Raw genomic sequence first — 19,529 nt, 5'->3', positions numbered from 1 at the left:
GCATAGTTTCAGTTGTATCTTTTTTTTTCCCGCTAATTTTGAAATGATTTCAGTTGTGTGTTGAAATGAATAGATTAATGGAGAAAGTTTGAGCTTCGCTAGGGGCTGTCCATAAACGATGTCACGATACCTTTTTCAGTTTTTCGTGATTTTTTACCTCCTCAGCACAGGCTGTCGACAAAAATTTGAACCCTCTCCCCACCACTAAAACAACGTAAATTTTTCCAACCCCCCTGTGTACTTATAAGACTTATTTACTACGTTTGGTTCATTTTTATACATAAATCACTTCTCTATCAGAGCTGAGAGAAATGATGGTCTGGGCAGTTTAACCACCCAATTTGGCTTCATACGCAATTTTCCGTAACTCTCCCATTATTTTAGACTTCGTCATGTCGTGAATCGTGACATCCATTTTCTAGAATCCCTCGGGACCGAACGTCTTCGACCGTCACAAACACAAAAGAGTCACCACCCTCTCCCTCCACGTCGTTTTATCGACAGCACAAACTGCTGTTATAATCCGCAAAAAACTAAATTTTTGCAATTTTTTAAAGTATATATTTAAGTCCCTAAGATTCGGTCATTCGGTTTCAAAAGGGCCGCGGGGGATTCGTCTTTCTTCGTCACAAATTTTATTCCAGTTATTCACAAATATTCCTGTTAAGATTTTAAAATTATTGAACTTATTAAAACAGTCTCTAAAGAAAGAAAAAAAAATTAAAAAAAATTAAAACAAATCGGCGATACGGCCTTGCGCATTCTCGTCTGCAATGCACGGAGGTCTGGCAACGGTCAGGCCTTACGTGACAAACTGAAGAAGACGAATTTTCTGCTGGAATTTCGTAAGTACTTTTTTAGAATCCCTTAATCAATCGCTTAATTGGAATTTGTTCACAAAACCGCGGAAATAACGTTAGTTTAAATGAATGTAAAACATGTAGTCTAATTTTGTAAAAACTCACGAGTGGTACGTGACCTTGTGGTTTCGCAATCATGACTGTGCACATTTTAAGGTGTCACGTAAGCCATGTATAAATCGGCCTGACGGTTTGCTTTAATACTCAGTTCTTCTTTGACTTACGAACGATAGACTGAACGTGATACTACTACTATTCCACTACCATGGCTTTAGAACGATCTCTACCCCAAGTTGACTTGTCTGAAGAATCACAATCAGAAAGGTTTGCAAGAAAAGCTAAAGAGGCACCTTACGTTCCCATAGGTAGGCCTACTTTGTTGCAAAGGTTTTGTGGAAAAGCTAATACTAATGAGATATTTTAAAACCCAGGTTTGGCAGGTTGCATTGGAGCAGTTCTTTATGGAGCATACCAATTCAGAAACAAGGGTGAGATGTCTACATCGGTTTACTTGATGAAGTTCCGTGTTGTGGCCCAATCAATGGTAGTTGTAACCCTTGGACTTGGAGTGGGCTATTCAATGATCGACAAGTATCTGCTACCAAAATTTCATTCTGCAGAAAGCAAAAAGGAATGATATTGAAGAATAGCTAGAAGAACTTTGAAAATGCAAATGAACTCAAATTAACTTTTCTCACATACCATTACTGTATACATTTGAATTTATTTGAGTAATGTTCTCATTGTTCTGTTCAAAGTGGAATGTTTCGATCGATTAATGGAAAACCGTGTGACGACACCATCTCCTAGTAGTCTCAAACGATTTTTACATATAAAGTTGTATAAAAATATTAGCTAATTGTCATTAAACGGCTTTCAATGGCGTATGCTTGTCTTTACTGAATCATTCAATTTATATTAATTGGTCAAATTAAAAACGGATATTGCTCATGATGATGTAATTATTTTACGGTTTGATGAGTTGCGGGATCTGGCACTCATTCCGTTCAAGGTCACGTACTCCCGGTTCTGTCCGACTGTCCGTGTTCCATATCGGCCGGCAGATGTCTGCTACGAGCTGGTGGGTTACACATCATAATGGCTGTCTCTAAAAATGTGTCCACCTTCCAGGTAATCTTCGATTTCTGCGGTTATCAAATTATTGAAAATTTATCAGAAACTGCACGGTGCACACAACTATCGCTTGACCCTTTTCATTGTTAAAATTTTTCTAGCTACGTCATATCTCAAACCTGATATACCTTGCACGGTCCTTCATTAACTTTTGTATTCTTGTTGATTTCTCGTTTGATTTTACCGGAAATAATCGGTTAGATATATTGTTACTAACAACTTCACAGAATTATTCTTCCAAATAACTTGGTACCCAATTTTTAAAATGACGTTCAATTGTTCAAAGTTTGGTTTTATGTGTGAACCCTTTTTTTTATATTTTCATGTTATCATCACCCCGTTTGATGTGTTTTTCTCCTGATTTGTGCATCATTTCCACCCTATTAAGATGGAAAGCCAAACTCTTACTCAGAAATTGTTGTCACTATTTTACACTCCAGCAAGATGTCTGCAAGTAAGTTTAATTCATTATGCACACACTTGAGGCTTTACTCCCCAAATCAAGTTATGAAATATTTGTTGTATTAAAAAGTATCTTTGCAATATAGGGGGTGACAACTGTAAAAAGGGCACCTACCGAGGAGTTAAAAGACATCTTCGATAAGGTATATTTTGTATGATGTCAAGATAAATGTGTCTACTTACAGCAAATCTTTTTGTTTTAGTATGCTTCAATTTCTAAAGGACCAGAGAAGCTGATGACATCAACAGACTTCATTCGTGGGTTCCTTGGACTTTTTCCTGATGCAAATTATGACCCAAATTCAGTTGCTCTTCTTGGTGGAATTATTGATTCCAGTAAAGATGGGTAAAAAAAAATGTTTTTGATTTTTTCAGTACAGAAAGTTATCAACACTTTCTTTATTCTATTACAGGTTAATTTCATTCCCTGAGTTTCAAGCATTTGAGGGACTTCTGTGTCTTCCAGATGCGCTTTACCTTACTGCATTTCAGCTTTTTGACACCAATGGCTCAGGCTTAGTGTCATTTGGTTGGTTCTCAAAAACTGTAAACCTGGAATTACAAGTTAATTAATGTTTTTATTCCTTTATAGAGAATTTTGAAAATGTAATGAAGCAAACCACTCTGCATCAACGTATCCCTTTTGATATGGATGGTGAATTTGTCCGTCTGTATTTTGGCAAAGAAAAGAGCCGGCAAATTTCTTATTCGGAGTTCAGCCAATTTTTGCACGTAACTCTTTCTCATATGTCATAGGTCATATTGATCAAACTAGAATTTTCAAAATGATCTCCTTTTCAGGATTTCCATGAGGAATATGCCAAAGTTGCTTTTAAAAAATACGACCCGGAAGGAACTGGTTTCATTTCTGCATTGGATTTTAATGATATCATTTTAAGTGTCAAGAGTCATCTTCTTACACCCGATGTCAAATCTAATTTGATTGCTGTAAGAATCGAAAGAATTTCCTATATTAAAATTTTTTAAATAATTTAAAGTTGTTTTAAACATTGAATTTTAAAAGCTTACCCGTGGAGGTTCCAGCCCTGGTAGTAAAGTCTCCTATGCGTATTTCGTGGCCTTTACTTCCCTTCTCAACAACATGGAATTAATTAAGAAACTGTATCTGCAAGCCACTTCAAATAAATTTAACATAGAAGTTACTCGAGGTATTAGAACAAATTTGATTGACGGTTTCCGAGTAATTCAATCCTCCTAAACAAACTTTGGTATTGCAGAGGAAATGCTGCAAGTGTCTCAGACAATGTCGCAAGTTACCCCCCTTGAATTGGAAATTTTGTTCCTACTTGTCGATCTTCATAAACAATCAGGGTAAATTCAATAATGGTTTCATATATCTCATCCAGATACTCAATTCCTAATGCCCTTCCAGACGCATCACCTACGCCGATCTTCAGGCCATCGCTCCTGATCAGTACATGAAGAAGATAAATCAGCGTTTGGCGGCTGCCAAGTCTGCGGTAACCAATTTCTTCAATCTATTTTTCATGCGAAATTACATTATAATCTGAAATATTTATCTTTATTTCGCCTTGGTACAGGTACCTGTTGATCGCAGTGTCACGAGTCAAATCTTTGAGAGTGCATATCGTTTCACTTTGGGTGCTGTGGCTGGCGGTAGGTGTCATGTAAATGCCTAATGTAGTTGGTAAATCTAATTTCTCCATCTATTTGTTACGATTTCTTTCTAGCCGTGGGAGCTACTGCCGTCTACCCTATCGATCTTGTTAAAACTAGAATGCAGAACCAACGAAGCGGCTCCTTCGTTGGTGAGTTGATGTACCGCAATTCAATGGACTGTTGCAAGAAGGTCATTCGACATGAAGGATTCTTCGGTCTTTACCGTGGATTGGTTCCTCAACTGATGGGAGTCGCCCCCGAAAAGGCCATCAAGCTCACCGTAATTTGTTTTGCTCGGGATCTGAGCTTGTGACTTAATTTGATTCGATTTTCATGTTTCCTAGACAAATGATTTGGTTCGCGATAAATTTACAACGAAAGGTCAGATCCCCCTCTATGGTGAAGTGATTGCTGGGGCCTGCGCTGGCGGCTCACAGGTTCGCATACATCAAAACATTTATTTCTCGACATTGATTGAACGTCGCTCGTTGTTTCTATTTTTAACCCAGGTGGTGTTTACCAATCCTTTGGAGATTGTCAAAATTCGTCTGCAAGTTGCCGGCGAGATTGCCTCGGCCTCAAAAGTGGGCGCCGTGTCGGTCGTCAAAGAATTGGGATTCCTCGGTTTGTACAAAGTGAGTAGTGTTATTTCGAGTCTGATTTATATTCCGCCTTCAGTTTAGTCGCTAACCACCAGGGACCGTCGCAATTAATAGCGAATGCATCCGGTGCCGTTCACTCTCCGTTTATTCCCCCTCCTCATTCCACTTGCGGCGCTTCGTCCTCCCGATAACGCAAACTAGATGGGGTGGAGTTGGTCGTATCTCTTGGAAAATGGATAGTCATTTACATCATGCACAACCGTTTTCGAGAGAGAGAGAGAGAGAGAGAGAGAGAAAAAAATAAAGTGTGGGCTCTACAGAAAAATGATACTGGAATGGAACCCGGATAGAACATGCGAATGGGAGGAGGTGGGGGGGGGGAGAACGATGCAATCTCAGTGATTGAAAATCAGCGGGAGTGGGAAACGGGAGAATTTTGGGATTGAGAAGAGGAAAAGGTGGGGGGTTCACGCTGGTTCGCGTGAGTGTATGTGTGTGCATGGTTGGGGGTGGGGAACAAATCGAATTCTCTTTGCTGCCGCCTCAGCTGAATCGATTCCCTTCGCACGCTGCCTCTCGACGTCGTCGTTTCTCGGCGTCTATTTGTGCACCTTTGTAAGCGTCGACCCGTTGATGGGATCAGATTGAAATTCGGCAGGATCGATAAGATCCTCCCCGCCGCCGCCGCCGCCGCTATATCGTCTTTGTGTGCGCGTTCCGTAACTCACGCACAGACGGCCGAAACAGTATTCTCAATCGTACGTAGATGGACGGGAACCTGTCACTCGCTGGAAACTCTAGAAGGAGCGCCATTAGGGCACAATGTCCCCCCATAGTATAATAAGAGTACGGCATGAGGAGGGGTGGGGGAGGGGTTTTTTGAGAGGAAAAAAGGAACGATGCAGCACTTTCTTTTGTTCTTTTCCTTCCTCCTCTCTCTTCTTTTCTTTTCGTATTTTTCATTTATTTGTAGGGCGCAACGACTCTAGTTTTATTTCACGTGAGAAGAAAACAAAAGAAGATATTTTCATCGTGTGGCCCTTGAAAGCCAAGTCTCTAGGCGTCCTCGTTGATGGCGAAACCGTGGCGCCATTTCAAGAAGCTAGATGAGTGGGTTCCCTCCTAGCGCAGGAATACTAGAAATACGTCAGGCGTCGTGGGACGACTTGAATCCAGCGGATTGCTAACGGAAACCCCCCTCAATTCTTTTTGTTTTTTTTTTCTCCCATGCGCTTCTCTATTTTATTATTTTCATTGATATCTTTATGTCTTTATATAATATTGATTTACTTCTTTTCTCCTAGGGTGCCAGGGCCTGTGCATTACGAGATATCCCATTCAGCGCTATTTATTTCCCGGCTTACGCCCACACGAAAGCTGCAATGGCCGATGAGAATGGCTACAATTCACCGCTCTCATTGCTCGTCTCCGGCGCCATTGCCGGAATTCCTGCCGCTTCACTCGTTACGCCAGCTGACGTCATCAAAACTCGACTCCAGGTAAGAGTTAAATGCCAACGAGTCCGTAGGCAGAAAGCCCCTTTAAAAAAAAAGATAAATTCTATTCGTTTACTTAGCCCCGTAAAATCGATTTTATTTCTGTTTTGTTTTCCCAAACAGAAAAGCATGTAATATGAAGAAGTGGGGGGTATGGGGTACAGTTTCACATCCACTTTTCTCACCCCTCGTCTCCCCTATCTAGTACATAGTCTCATTGTCCAGGGATAAAGAGAGAGAAAAGAAGAAGAAGGGGGTTCGTTAATTGAAAAGTAGGGGATATTTTTTAATACGGACTGGAGGTTGTTGAACCCTTGAGCGCACGCCGCCACCACCGCCCGTGCTCTTGTTCCTTTTTCACTCTGCTGAATAATGAATTCATTAGTTCAATGTTTCGACATCGCCGGAGAGCGCGCAGCCTGGGTTTCGGTTTGTAAGGGGCCCACTCTGGCTCTCTCTCTACTCCTACCACCCCTTTGCCAATCTCTTTTCTCTCTCTATCTTTCCATCTAAAGTAAAAAGAAAAATGTCCGTTAGTTTGATGAGAACTCTTTTTTCGTTATCAAAGTGTACATTCAGACGAATAGAAGGGGGAAGGGGATTTGTGAAGAAACAAAAAATGGAGTTTCAATTTTCTGCACGGTCGCTAATACATGCGAGGAGAGTAAATATTTCCCAAATTGCTGCGTTCTTTTCATTGATGAATGCGCCGTAATTATATAAGTCTTTTGGGAGGCCCCCAAAGTCTTTGCTGCCGGATGCATCGTGAGAATGTTTAACTCTTCCCACCGTGTCTCTTTTCTCTCTTCTTCTTTTAGTTTGCCAATGTTCACTGGCAGTCTGACGTCGCTCGGCTAATTCGCCATTCTTATGCAAATGAAATGCCAGCCAACTTTTCTCAAGCCAAAATGTCTCCTCATTCAAAGTCTAATTCCTCTGTGACTTGTCTCACTTTTGCCTCCCCCTTTTCGCGACTCTCTCGTGTAGGCGTGAGTGAATGGACGGAGAATAGAATTTCCGGGAATGTATATATGAGAAAAGACTGGGGGCTGGATCGAGTTAAGTCTCTGTCGCTGGTTGACTCTCGACAAACTCTTGATCACAAGTCAATACAGGGCTTGACTATATAGCGAGTCACACCCAGCCCACGGAAGCTGGAAGTTGGGAGCGGCAGCAATATCGATCGCTATCGATTATTCCGTCTCTTTGCTGCCGTGAAATTTGGGATTCCGTGTTCCGTTTGTTGCCTGTTGCTCCGTAAACCTGCCAACCGATTTCATTTTTCGTTTCGTTTTATTGAATTTTTGCAGGTAGTGGCACGCAAAGGGCAGACGACCTACACTGGCGTCATCGATGCAGCTCGTAAAATTTGGGCCGAAGAAGGAGGACGCGCTTTCTGGAAAGGAGCTGGAGGTATAGTACCGTAGTAGAGTCGTAGTAGTATTTGCCATTTCCATTCCGAGACGCCTTTTTGCTCGGTTGATTCTCTGTCCGTTCTCAGAACTTGCATCTTTAACCTCGACCCTAAAGGGTTCGTCTGCGATGCTTTTATGGTCCGCAACTCCGGGCGGGAAAGACCGTTGAACACATGGCCCCATGTGACAGATGAATATGTGGTGCTATTCTTTGAAGCTTTCTCTCATTTTTCTTTTCATGTAACTAGCTATATTTTAGGGGCGCATTATAAAAATGAAAACGAAAAAAAAAACAAGTCGGGCGAGTAGTTGCAGCTATGACTGCACAAAGCGCAGGACAGCTGGTAGGATTCCGAAGAGATGGAGGGGAAGGTTGAGGGGGATTTGATTATGAATATCTCCAGGCGGGTTCGTTACTTTGATCATATTACCAGCACAGCAGCAGCAGTGAATTGAAATTTTCTCTCCTTTTTTTAAAAATAAAAAAGGGAAAGAAAAATCAAAATCTTTTTATCCCCTCAGTCGTCGCCTGGCGCGGATGTGACTATCAAATATTGATTTAAACAATTGGGACGCAGTATAAAAATAGCGCCGTCAATTCGTACAACTTATTGTTCCTCATTGAGATGACGTTTTGGCGTATTTATTTAGTTGATTGATTTGACTTTCCCGTTTTGAAATGTCTCGTGATGGCGTCCGACATATAGGAGAGGAACTTGGGGCGGAATTGTTTGCCGACTGAGTTTAGTCGTCCCGAAGTCAAGTAGAGACGACAAGAGGTCGCCGTACTTTCCAAGAGAAAATAGTCGGCGTCTGTGTTTGTGTTTGCTCCGATTCGGCTGCTGCTGCTGCTGCTGCTGGGCTGGGCTGGTGAAACCTAGGCAACGTGAATGAGAGCAAAGTGGGAGACGAGCTTTTTGAGAGAAAGCCCAAAAAGCTTTTGATGTCGGATCCTGGCTGTATGTCGAACCGATCCGTCTGCCAGCCAGAGAGACCCAAGTTCTGCAAATGGATTGGACCAGAAACCGGGCAGGGTGCGGCTCGATGTTGTGGATAAAAAAAAAAAAAAGAATCCAACTGGACGTGGGGTAGAAAGAAAGAAAGAGATGGAAAGGCTTTTGTCCAGTTTTCTTGTTTACTTGCCCTGGCGACATGTCGCCCAACTACCGAAACTTGGGGACACACACAAGGAACGTGATGAGTTTGGCGTCGTTGATTTTCTTTCATCCCGTTTCGTGCTGTACAGATCAGAAACAGGCCACACACAGACTGCGCCGTCGAATGCCATTCCGAAATAAAAAAGGGAATGAGAGTTGTTCTCTTCTTTCACATCCGGCTGATCGAAAGCCACGCACAGACGGCCATCCATATTGATACCCCGGGCAACTGTATGCGTCATATTTAATAATGAAAGACTTTTCGACCGGCTGTGACATTTCGGTAGGGGGTAGTATAAGAAATAGTATCCGCGGGGTGGTTGTAGTCGTAGTAGTCGTGGTAGTAATAGGAGGGGGGTGATCTGCCTCTTGATGAGTTTCATTTAAACATGTAATGCCAGAGGGTGGTTACAATCAATATCTCTTTCTCTGCTCTCCCCTCGGGTCTGTGTTTGTTAATCTTTGATGTCTTTTACCGACGGTGAATCGATGGAAACATTTCCGTAGATTTCGATCTATTCCACACGTCATCGCATATTGGTGTTTGCTTAATTTTCCTTTTTTATTGTTTTGTTTTCTATCTACAGCCCGTGTATTGCGCAGTTCGCCTCAGTTCGGTGTCACTTTAGTCACTTACGAGCTGCTCCAGCGTTTCTTTGACGTCGACTTTGGCGGAAAGTACGTGTGTCTCACATAGTCGCTGCACTTTACGATCAATTGATGTAACATCGATTTTGTTTCTCTTTTGTTTTTTTCTTTTTGGGTTATGTAATTGCAGCCGTCCGACTGGATCACACGTTGACAAGGTCGAGCCTCTGGCCGTCCAGAAAGTCCCCGCCGACCACATTGGCGGTTACCAGTTGGCCCTGCCTATTTTCGCCGGAATGGAATCAAAGTTTGGTCTCTTCTTACCAAAGTTCAGAGCCGGCAGCATTGTGATGCCCACCTCACCGTCTCCTTGATTGTGTTTCATGACGTAAGTGGGGCTAGTAGTTGACAAATGAAATAGGGGAATTTTTTTTTCGACTGGACTGGCCAGGGAATGAAAATAATAATAATTCTTACAGCTAAAAACACACTGGCCAACAAAAAAACATTAAATTAAATTTTTGTTTGATTATTATTTCATAGTCGGTTCAAATTGTGTACCTATTGAAACATAATTTAATTAGTGTACATGCGATTGTTGATTGAAAAAAAAAAAATACTTTCTGAAATGAATTTCTTGTTTTCGACTGAAAATATTTCTCACTAATAATTCCTCTTTCCCTTTGACAGAAGAAGAAAAAAAAGACACAGTGTACACATTGTACAAAATTGAGGTCATCGCACATTTCCAGATAGGGAGGGGTCTCCCAAACGGTTCAACAATGACAACCATCACAACAACAACAACATCGGAAACTAGGGTTTTTTTTCTCCATATATACAACAGGGGGTGACGTGGTGTAACGTGTCGTACAGTGAGAGAGGGTAGGGTGGGTAGTCAAACTAGCTCGTCGTAAATAGTTGATGTTACAGGGAAAAACCGGAATTCAAATGAGGGTTTAAAGCAACCAAGAGAAGGGGGAAATTGGAAATGTGTGCAGCTCTTCCATATGGCGAACCGAATTTATTGTTGCATCGAATGGCAAAAAAAAAAGTTAAATAAGCATCCGCAGCATCTTTTTTTATTTCTCGTTGTTTAGTTGTTGAACTGTTTAGCCGGATCCGACACTCTCCCCGTGTACATCTAGTCGGTTCATCCCAAACGTTTGAGATTTTCTCAAATGGGCTTTGATTATTATTCGGGGCCTCGGAACGACAGCTGCAAACATTGTCACCGCGTTAGTATATAAGTGCCATTGTGCACCCCGTACACACAGTGTGTGTATATGTATGTATAATAGCGCTGGCGGGTGCTCCTTGAAATGGCGCTGTTACACACACACACATCAACTGCCGGGCTTGATGTATACAGAGCACACATTTATATGTACGTTCGTGTACAGTTTAAAAGGGTGAAGGGGGACGAATTCATTGTGAATGTGAAGTCATTCCCCTGAAAAGTGTGCGGGTGACAAGGCGCATTTCTGCGGCGCGACATCTTGTCAGTGGCAGCACTGGCGACCCAGCCCATCGATAGATATCCCAGCGCTGCTAGTGAATGATGCAAATGTGACGACAGCCGAGTTGGGTCTAGCGCCTAACGGACAATTCTTGGAAATGCTAATACCACCACCAGCAGCAGCCGAAAGATATTGTGCACAGAGTCGGGAGAATACATAAAAGAAGGAAGCAACGAGAGAGTCTAGTTGTAGTGTAGTTGCTATCGCGTGTCGCACGCTACATAGACAAAAACCCCGTCATGTGTACTACCAGTAAATGTGTGCATAGACGCTCGTAAAATGGGGGGGACACTGGAACATGGCGGGATCAATTAGGCGCGTTTTTCTAATTTTTTTAAAAAAAGATGAAAAAAAAGAAAAATTATCCCGGGCTGACTTAATTGATTAAATTCACTCTCCGTAAGAGTTCTGACTTTTTGGCGCTAAAATAATTTGAATTTGAATTTTTCCTTTTTGGTCGCCCCTCGCACAATCAAAATGATTCATTTACACCCTGATTTAAAAAAAAAGAAAACTTTCCAAAAAACTTTGCTTTTTCTTTCTTCTATCATCTCTCTGCGGAGACTTGTGCGACACGGAGAAAAAAAAAAGAAAAGTCTCGACACGGTAAGGCACTTTAACCAGGAGCGGAGCTGTTGCAACTACAGCAGTCATGGTCGATGAGAGTTGCTGTGTATTCCCATTGGCGGTATCAGCTGTCTCTATATTTCCTTGTCGAGATATATAGGAGGGAAAACTGTGTATGTGTACCGCGACTATACATGTGTGTGCAGTATAGTACCCCGACTCGGATGATGGCGGTGTTAATCAACTCTTGTTCCACATGAATGCGCCAATGCACCAACTTATCTCTTTCCAAGTCTCTTCTCTCTCCTCCGCATCACGTATATATCTCAAATATAATACATCCACCTAATAATAATGGGGGGGAATATGTAGGGAAGGGGGGTTCATTTTTGTGAAATGATTTCGATTGAAATCATATCTCTCAGCGAAGTCGAACCCCGCCAACTACAAACTTCTATCGTAGTTATATACTCGTTGTATGGATCTCTTTTGGACTTTTTTAATGATGCCGGATGCGGAATAGATTCTATTGTTTCTATCACACATACTCTTCTACATCCTCGTCGTCGTCTGTTTTGTCCTTGTTTTCTCTGTCAAAAAAGGGGAGAACTAGGAAGGGGGTTTTCGCTTTCAAACAATTTTGTGAGGTTTCATCATATCCCCCAGTTCTACTCTCTCTAGTCTCTCTTGCATTTTGTTTGTCTTCCAGCGGAGCGACTCATTTCTGGCGAGCTCTCAATTTCCCACGAGATTCTTGTCGGATGCTTTTGTTCCGTTTCACTCGACTCGATGTGTTCCAGCTTCCAAGAGCCCACGTATATATAGTATAAGAGTTGCGGCGATTATAAGTCGGTTGGGTCATGTGCTTGATGGTCAGTGTGATTGGACTTTGGCTTCGTTTTTTCCCCCTACTCTTTTGTGTATAAGTACAATTCGTATTACGTGAATGTTGTACGCAGAGTAAAGAGTCTCTCTCCATCCGCGTAATAAATAAATGTATGAACTGGGGATTGGTGGGGGGGTATCATCATAAGGCCTGTCATAGACAGACAAGCATATAACATCTGGGCAATCTACAGATATATATATTTATTCCACTACTAGGGGAGTGAATGGGGGGGACAAACCGGTGATGGAGCTGAGTTAGACAAGACTGACAGCCCCAGCGACTGCTATAGTCGGTGGTTGCCGGGGATTTTTTCGGCCAGCGTATTATGCATCTATGTACACTAGTAGTTGGGACAATAGAAAAAATCCGGAATGAAATATATAAAGAACCGGACGAAACTACTGCGATCTCCCTGCGACACGAAGGGGGGGGGGAGTTAGGAGCCAGGAGCCAAAAGCTTTTTTTCTTTCTATTTCTCAGAGTCTGATGAATAAATCAGAGCATTCTCTTCATCAATGTGTCAGGAGACAAGCTCGAATCCATTAGAGAGGAAAAACGACAAGAACGTCAAAGTCCGCACTCTAGAAGCCGACTAGAATTATTGACAAACAACTGGAACCACGCTATACGCAGTTGTCAAGGTTATCATCGATTTTCCACCCATTTTGAAATAAAAATTGGTAGGCGGGAAAAACAAAAAAAACGAATAGGTAAATATGAGTCAGCTTCGTGTCCGTGCATCGAGTATACACACGCTATACATATACGACACTCTGTTGCCGGCCAATGGGATGCTGCTTGTGATCCCCAACACAAATGCAAGTCCTATATTTATTTATTCCCTCCTTTTTTTCTTATTCTTTCACCCCCCGACGACGAGGGGAGAGAAAAGAAGAAAATCCTGCCGACTGGAAGGAACTCTACGTGTGCGTTGCGTAAGGGAAAGCTCTGGGCGGATTGAACGCGGCCATGCAAGTGCACACACACAGACAACACACACACACACGGGGGGTTGTAGTTAAGGGAGGATGGTGTGGGGATAAGAGAGAGTGGGGTGAGGATGAATCATTTCGGAACGAGTGGTCGAAAAGGGACGGATGAAAAGGGAAGTAAAAGGGAAAATGGTGGAATCAAAAGAGGGTGGAACAGAGAGAGAGAGGGTGAAATAAGATTGGACCTCCTCCTATACACCCCACTCGAAAATGAAGGAGGGTGGAACTATAGAGAGAGGGAGGAGGGTGCAAAAAAAGGGAAAATGTAAAAGGGACTTTTTCTCTCTCTTCCTCCAGCGGGGGTGGGACTTTCCAACCCTCTTCGACGTCGCTCGTTCCAGCAACCACGTCAATACGCTTTCATACGTATTCGGAAGAGGTAGTAGACGTCATTTGTTGTGTGTGTCAGTTCGTCTTCTGTTTCGTCGTATTTCTGTGTCTCAGTGTCGTCGTCGCCAAAAATTCGCCGCTCAAAATTTTTATTGTGTGAAATTATACGACGATTTTGTGCGCGTGACTCACGCAAACTGTTGAACCCCCCCCCAATAAAGTGATCGATTCCATCGTGGTACTGCTGCCGACATCTTGGATTGATGGTGGCGACAGTTTTGTTCCACGATCATTTCGTTTCGTGTTCCGTTTCGGTTATTTTTCGCTCCTTCGGTTGCTGTTGACGACACGGAGAAATTAAATTGATCCGAGTGAAATTCCAGGAAATTTGTCCAAACTTCCTTGAAATCATATTTCCTTTGTTTGTTCATCGATTGTGATCCTCGGTCGTAACCTGGCGGCCACTAGTGAGAGTCGACACGCTAAGGCGGTAGCCATGTTGATCACGGAGGTGATGACTAACTCTTACGGGAACGCAGGTGGTGGGCACTTGGAGAACGGAATGTCGCCCTACCATCACCACCAGCAACAACAACATCATCATCATCATCACGCTCATCAGCAAGCCAATCAACAACATCACCAGAATCATTACCAGCAACAGCAGCAGCACGGGATGATGAACCAAGCCACGGCCAACATGTTGGCCAACCAGCAGCAGCAGGCCATCAATCTCGCCCTTCAACATCACCACCACCAGCAACAGCAGCAACAACAGTGGTTGTCGGCCAACCCGAACGGCGTCAACAACAACAGTGGCTTGATCCAACACCCAACGGCTCCTCCAGCGACTCAGCAACAACAACAACAACAACAACCCAAAGACGCCGAAGCCATCAAACTGTTTGTCGGCCAGATTCCACGCAATCTGGAGGAAGCTGATCTACGCCCAATGTTCGAGGAATTCGGCAAAATCTACGAACTCACCGTGCTCAAAGACAAGCTGACCGGCATGCACAAAGGTACGCGCCAAATTTGAATTCTACCGAGCTTCACCTGTTGTGATTATGATGAACGAGGTCTTATGTAACGAGGTAATTGAACGCTGCTGGATTACGTCAGACTAAGTGAAACGATATCTTGTTTATATTTTAATGGAGGTCATTTTGACATTGACGACGTCGACTACAATCTCTTCACAATATTTATAATAATATAAACATGTGCACACAAGATTGTGTACGGTTTCCGGGGGGAGAGTTTGATTATGTTCGGTAGGGACGTGGCCGGGGCTTCTTATTGTTTGACTTTGGCTTTTCTATAGTCTGCAACGAGTTGAGTTTCACTTTTGAGGGTCCCTGATTGGCTCCGATTGGACTTGACGTCCAATCAAATCGCTCCCGAAAAACGTCAAGACGAGATAGATTGATGGCAGTCTAATCATGACATGGCGTCTTCCCCCCCCCCAACCACCAATATCGTGTGTCATTATGAATATCCTTAATAGTTAATTAATGGATGCGAGACACATGTTTCCTCCTCTTGGCTGCGGGCGGTTATTAAAGCGGAAATAACCCAAAAATGTCCATCTACTTTTCATCAACGATGTGAGAGATATTCCAACGAAAAACGCGAGAGATTTATGGAGTCCTCTTAAATGAATTTTTTCCCATTGGAATGTCGTGATTGAACGACGAGTAGATTTTTCTTCTTTTATAATTAAGACGAATCCATTTTCTCTTTCTTTCTTCGATGGAATCGTCTCACATTTTCCGGTTATGGTCGGCGGAATTGACTGACGTCACGAGCGTGTCGTCGTCGTCGTTGTTTGTTGTTTGTTGTGTCGCACGTCATCGTTCGCCGAGTCGTAGGTCGACCGGAGCGCCGCCAGTTCGCCGAAACACGGCGAATCACGTTAATATGAGAGAAAACACGCACTCACGCAGACAGTGCCCCCGCTCGGTTGTTGTTTTTTGTTTCTTTCTTTTTTAATGTTGGGTATATTATACCCATCAAGCATGGCGGCCACCTCCCCTCCCACCTCTGCACGTTTATTACAGTAAAATAGCAGCGCCGGCGCAAAACGTCCGCGTCCCTTTTAGAAGGGGGGACGGCGTCGTTGAGCGTCGTTCGGTTTTCCTCCTCTCCTATCGACAGCGTGAGTTGGCCTGGTTCGATATAGGGATCCCTATGTGGACGCTCCATCTAAACGTGCACACACACACACAAACAGATACACACACACACACACACACACACACTTTGACGTACATTTGGCGTTCATTTGGCGACACAGACGACGCTCTGGCAACCTGGTCCCGACACATCGCCTAGAGTATTTGGCTCTTCTTCTTTTCGTTCTCGTTTGTTTCGCTGTCAACGCCTTTCGTGTTGTACACATCATCAACTTGGGTTCTGTGCTGCAGCCGATTTCGTCCACCCTCCCCCCTCGCAGCCCATCTCGTTCGTGAAAACGTGTCTGTGATTGTGGTGGGGTGAACAGCGAAGTTTCGTAACTTGGTCGGCGGAGTTTGGCGTGTGTGTGTGTGTCTGTGGTCGTGACCCGGTGACAGTCCCGAACTTGTAACATTTACGACGGCGATCATAACCCACCCCAAAACAGCTGATCATTTATCTCTCGGCAGAGATTCGATGTCGTCGATCATCATTGCGTGAGTTATAACGGCTATATGTACACAGAGCGTGTCGTGTGCGTTTCATATTGTTTATCGTGACTCCCGACATCTTTTGTCGCCCGTTATTTTGTGTCTCTGCTCACTCGGGCAATTCGACAAAGAGCTCGGCCGTCTACTACTACTACCACTACTACTAGTAGTAGTAGTACGCGCGTTTCTTTGTCACGTCACAATATTCCCCCATGTATTCCCTTGTACAGGACCTCCTAAACCATTTTTGCCTGTCGGGTTTTTTTTTTTTCGGGAGAGATAGGGAGGCGGAGGAAGGGGAAGCGTGTGTGCCCGGGAGAGACGTGAGTGAGGGAGAGAAATCGCATTAACTATTTAAATGGGAAACACACAGAAGAGAAGAGAGAGAGAGAGAGAGGGAGGAAAGGATCGATGCCAGCGCCATCTTGTGTCAACAGGTGTCGGGTGCACGCCATGTAGCGTGAGCGACGCTGAATAAAACACGGCGGCCGCTCAGAGAGTAGCTGTACCCCGTGGCCTTCCCTCTTTCTCTCCTCACTAGCAGAACCTTTTTGTCTATTGATAAAGGGGACTTGTACTATATCTACTATACTATACGCTTTATACTACTAGATAGACTCCTACTCCACCTTTTTCTCTCAGACTACGTCTCGTGTACACGCTAAAAGCTCTTGGACTTTGAACGCCAGAGTGAGAAGAGCAAGTTGATTAAAACATTATTAGTTCGGCGGGCTCCCGATCCTCCCTCCCTCCCTCTGATGTTGTAATCGAATATCGATTGCAACTCGAGTAGTTTTCTCTACTCGTTCTCTCTCTTGTATTCTCTGTTATAAAAACGATATTTATAGTCTCTTCCTCTTCAAAAGAATCAAAAGAAATGAGTCTCATTTATGATTGAGCTCTACAACAACACATCATCCCGCTGTATTATAATGATCTCTTTTTATAATACACCAACAACCAAAGCGAGTAGGGCCTTATATTTTCGTGATTAGCGCAGTTCAATGAATTCGAGTTGCATTTGATGTTGTCACACAGGGCCAAGAGGGAAGCTAAGACCCTAAGTTTACGCTCTTGGTGATTCGCCACAGTGTAGGTAATTGACTTGCCAACTCTTTTTTGTCTTTTCTCTGATTGTCTCCGCATCGCCGACTTTTGTCGTCGTTAATATTTTTGCTTTTGCCGGATGGAAAGTCGTGGGGGTTGTCTACATTTCACCGGTAAAACAAGACAATAAAGTGCTTGTTAGTCAAAGAGGTTGTTTGAACAAAAGAGTAGATATTTATAACTATAACAGATTGTTTGGATATTTAAAACAAAACAAGATTGGCGGAGGAGTCTCTTTTTCGATTTAGTTTTTTTCTTTTTTTATTCCCGGTTCTTCCGTTCCACCTTTTTTTTCTAGACTGTCGAGCGCGAAATTTGAATGATTTAAAACGCGAGCTTATATAGAAGAAGAGAAGGATATGCAGAGATAGGACGCGGATAAGAATACGAGGAAGGAGCTCGAAATTGAGGACATTATTAAACGAAATAGACGCTGCTGCTGCTGCTGCTGCTGCTGGTTATTACTTTCCATATCTCCAGGCTTTTGTATATCTAACCTCGTCGAGAGTCGAGTGTGTGTATATGTGTGAGAAAAGCGGACGGGGGCGACGGAAGAAGCTATTGACGTCATCTCGGCTCGCGAGTATAAAACGAAAGGGATTTATACATTCTACGCGCACAGATGAAGATGGAGGAAGAAGAAAAAAAATGAAAATCCCCTGCGCAATTATCTGATAAATATTTTCCCAGGGAATTAGAAGAAAACACGACAAATACTATTCGATGCATTTTTTTGTTGTTGAGCTACTGTATTTCTTCCTTTACATTTCGAAATTTGAATTTTGGCTGGGAACGGATTATTTCTTCGTTGGTGTTTAAAAAACCGGAAAATGACTACTAGCTCTAGCTTCTTTTTTTATTTTTATGTGCAAGTAATAGCTGGGTACTGCTGCTTGGTTTACTGGGTTATTGGTGTGTTTAAATGCATGTGTCGCAGCTATAGAGCCAGGGGGGGGGGGAAGTAAAAATGAAAGGGCTATGACGCAGTTAGATTTGCGTCCGTACATAACCATTGTGCGAGGTCGATTGCCAAGTATATATATAAGGCGTCGGTAGGAGCCTAGAGAGAGATGGATGTTGTTCCTCCCAACAACGCCAGCATTTCCAGTTTTCCCCCCTTTTCTCATTCCCTTCCCTCGCTAGGAGCCGAATAGGAGCCCAGTCGTTTTGCCGTGGATACCGGCGTCAACGGGGGACTCTCTCTCCGCCATCATATCTACGTCAGCCCATTTGCTCCTCCTCCTCCTCCCACATCTAGACTGTCAGAAAAGAAGGGAGAAGAGAGAAAGAATGAGAGAGTCTCGCTCCTGGGTGATAAGCGTCCGTCCCATTCAACGCGCGTTTACTTTCGATGATGTCGCCTTCTTTCTTTTTTCTTTTCTTTTTGGGGGGTTTGCCTGATAACAGCAGCCAGAGCGCCGCTCCTGCCGCGTTGCCGAGTCTTCAGATCTCTCGGATACAAAGGAAGGGAGGAAAAAGCTATTGGCCGCGATGTCCGCCTTGCGCTCCTAGCAGCGGAGAACGCGCTCTCGGAGGAGGATAATAAGTTTTTTTCAATTCGAAATCTTTTTTTTTTGTCTTCTTCTTGGTTCAATTGTCAACTGCATAAATGCTGTGGGAGCATTGGAAGAGAATAGAAGGCGCATTTGGCATGGGACAGTGAAGGAAGGTTCCTGGGGTCCGTGTGTGTGTGACTTTTGGAGCCAAAATGAAAAACGGGAGGGATGGGTGATGGATCGACTGGCTCCTGAATCTTTCCCTCCAGTGTGTCCGGACTGGGGCGATCCAGACCACGACGTTGCATGTCTTTAGGAGCCAGCCACACGACCGTATATAGTTCAGCTCCTCCTAATCGCCTCGTTTCCAGTTGTACTAGACTAGGGGGCTCTTGGCTCCTTACCAATAGGCGCCTCTATTTTAGGCCAAGGAATTGTGGGGGGCGGCCGAACTTTCCACGTCAATTGACAGCCATTAACTCGCCTCTTTTTTTTTTCTTCCCCCCCCACCCATTCTTCTCTTTCGGTTCGTTCTCCTACGCGTCCAACCCGGCTCCTAACGCCTCCCAACAAACAAAAGGAAGGCATTTTATTTTATTTTTTTCTT

At 43.6% G+C, this 19,529-nt stretch overlaps 3 protein-coding genes across 18 annotated transcripts in view; all 3 read left to right on the top strand.

Annotated features, from left to right (window-relative positions):
• The first annotated feature begins 935 nt into the window (after positions 1-935).
• On the top strand, positions 936-1,747 carry LOC124200806 (HIG1 domain family member 1A, mitochondrial-like). The gene is made up of 2 exons (XM_046597119.1): positions 936-1,225; positions 1,292-1,747. The coding sequence occupies exons 1-2, from the start codon at positions 1,126-1,128 to the stop codon at positions 1,495-1,497; spliced, it is 306 nt and encodes a 101-aa protein (XP_046453075.1). The 5' UTR covers positions 936-1,125; the 3' UTR covers positions 1,498-1,747.
• Positions 1,748-1,859: 112 nt separating this feature from the next.
• Positions 1,860-9,988, top strand: LOC124200803 (calcium-binding mitochondrial carrier protein Aralar1-like). 4 transcript variants are annotated; one of them, XM_046597101.1, is made up of 18 exons: positions 1,860-1,991; positions 2,383-2,448; positions 2,543-2,599; positions 2,660-2,802; positions 2,870-2,985; positions 3,049-3,188; positions 3,258-3,404; positions 3,481-3,625; positions 3,695-3,788; positions 3,850-3,937; positions 4,019-4,094; positions 4,169-4,377; positions 4,442-4,534; positions 4,607-4,732; positions 6,004-6,198; positions 7,506-7,608; positions 9,355-9,445; positions 9,546-9,988. In XM_046597101.1, exons 1-18 carry the CDS (start codon positions 1,959-1,961, stop codon positions 9,727-9,729), a joined length of 2,106 nt encoding a protein of 701 aa, XP_046453057.1. In that variant the 5' UTR covers positions 1,860-1,958; the 3' UTR covers positions 9,730-9,988. The 4 variants fall into 4 exon arrangements, with proteins under 4 accessions (XP_046453057.1, XP_046453060.1, XP_046453059.1 ...); XM_046597103.1 differs by having other exon boundaries at positions 1,956-2,243; XM_046597102.1 differs by lacking the exon at positions 1,860-1,991 and adding an exon at positions 2,030-2,190.
• Positions 9,989-12,761: 2,773 nt separating this feature from the next.
• The window catches only part of LOC124200804 (CUGBP Elav-like family member 3-B), a 64,676-nt gene continuing 57,908 nt past the window's right edge, over positions 12,762-19,529 (top strand). For 3 of the 13 annotated variants that reach the window (XM_046597107.1, XM_046597105.1, XM_046597106.1), the window contains exon 1: positions 12,774-14,675. In XM_046597107.1, the coding sequence (XP_046453063.1) occupies positions 14,150-14,675 (526 nt within the window). In that variant the 5' untranslated portion in view covers positions 12,774-14,149. Of the gene's footprint in view, positions 14,676-19,529 lie in introns of all 13 variants that reach the window. The other 10 variants (XM_046597112.1, XM_046597117.1, XM_046597111.1 and 7 more) reach the window with 8 other exon arrangements.

This window comes from Daphnia pulex, chromosome 8 (genome assembly GCF_021134715.1).
Source record: "Daphnia pulex isolate KAP4 chromosome 8, ASM2113471v1".
Lineage (NCBI taxonomy): Eukaryota > Metazoa > Arthropoda > Branchiopoda > Diplostraca > Daphniidae > Daphnia > Daphnia pulex.
This window is presented reverse-complemented; position numbering and strand designations above follow the sequence as displayed.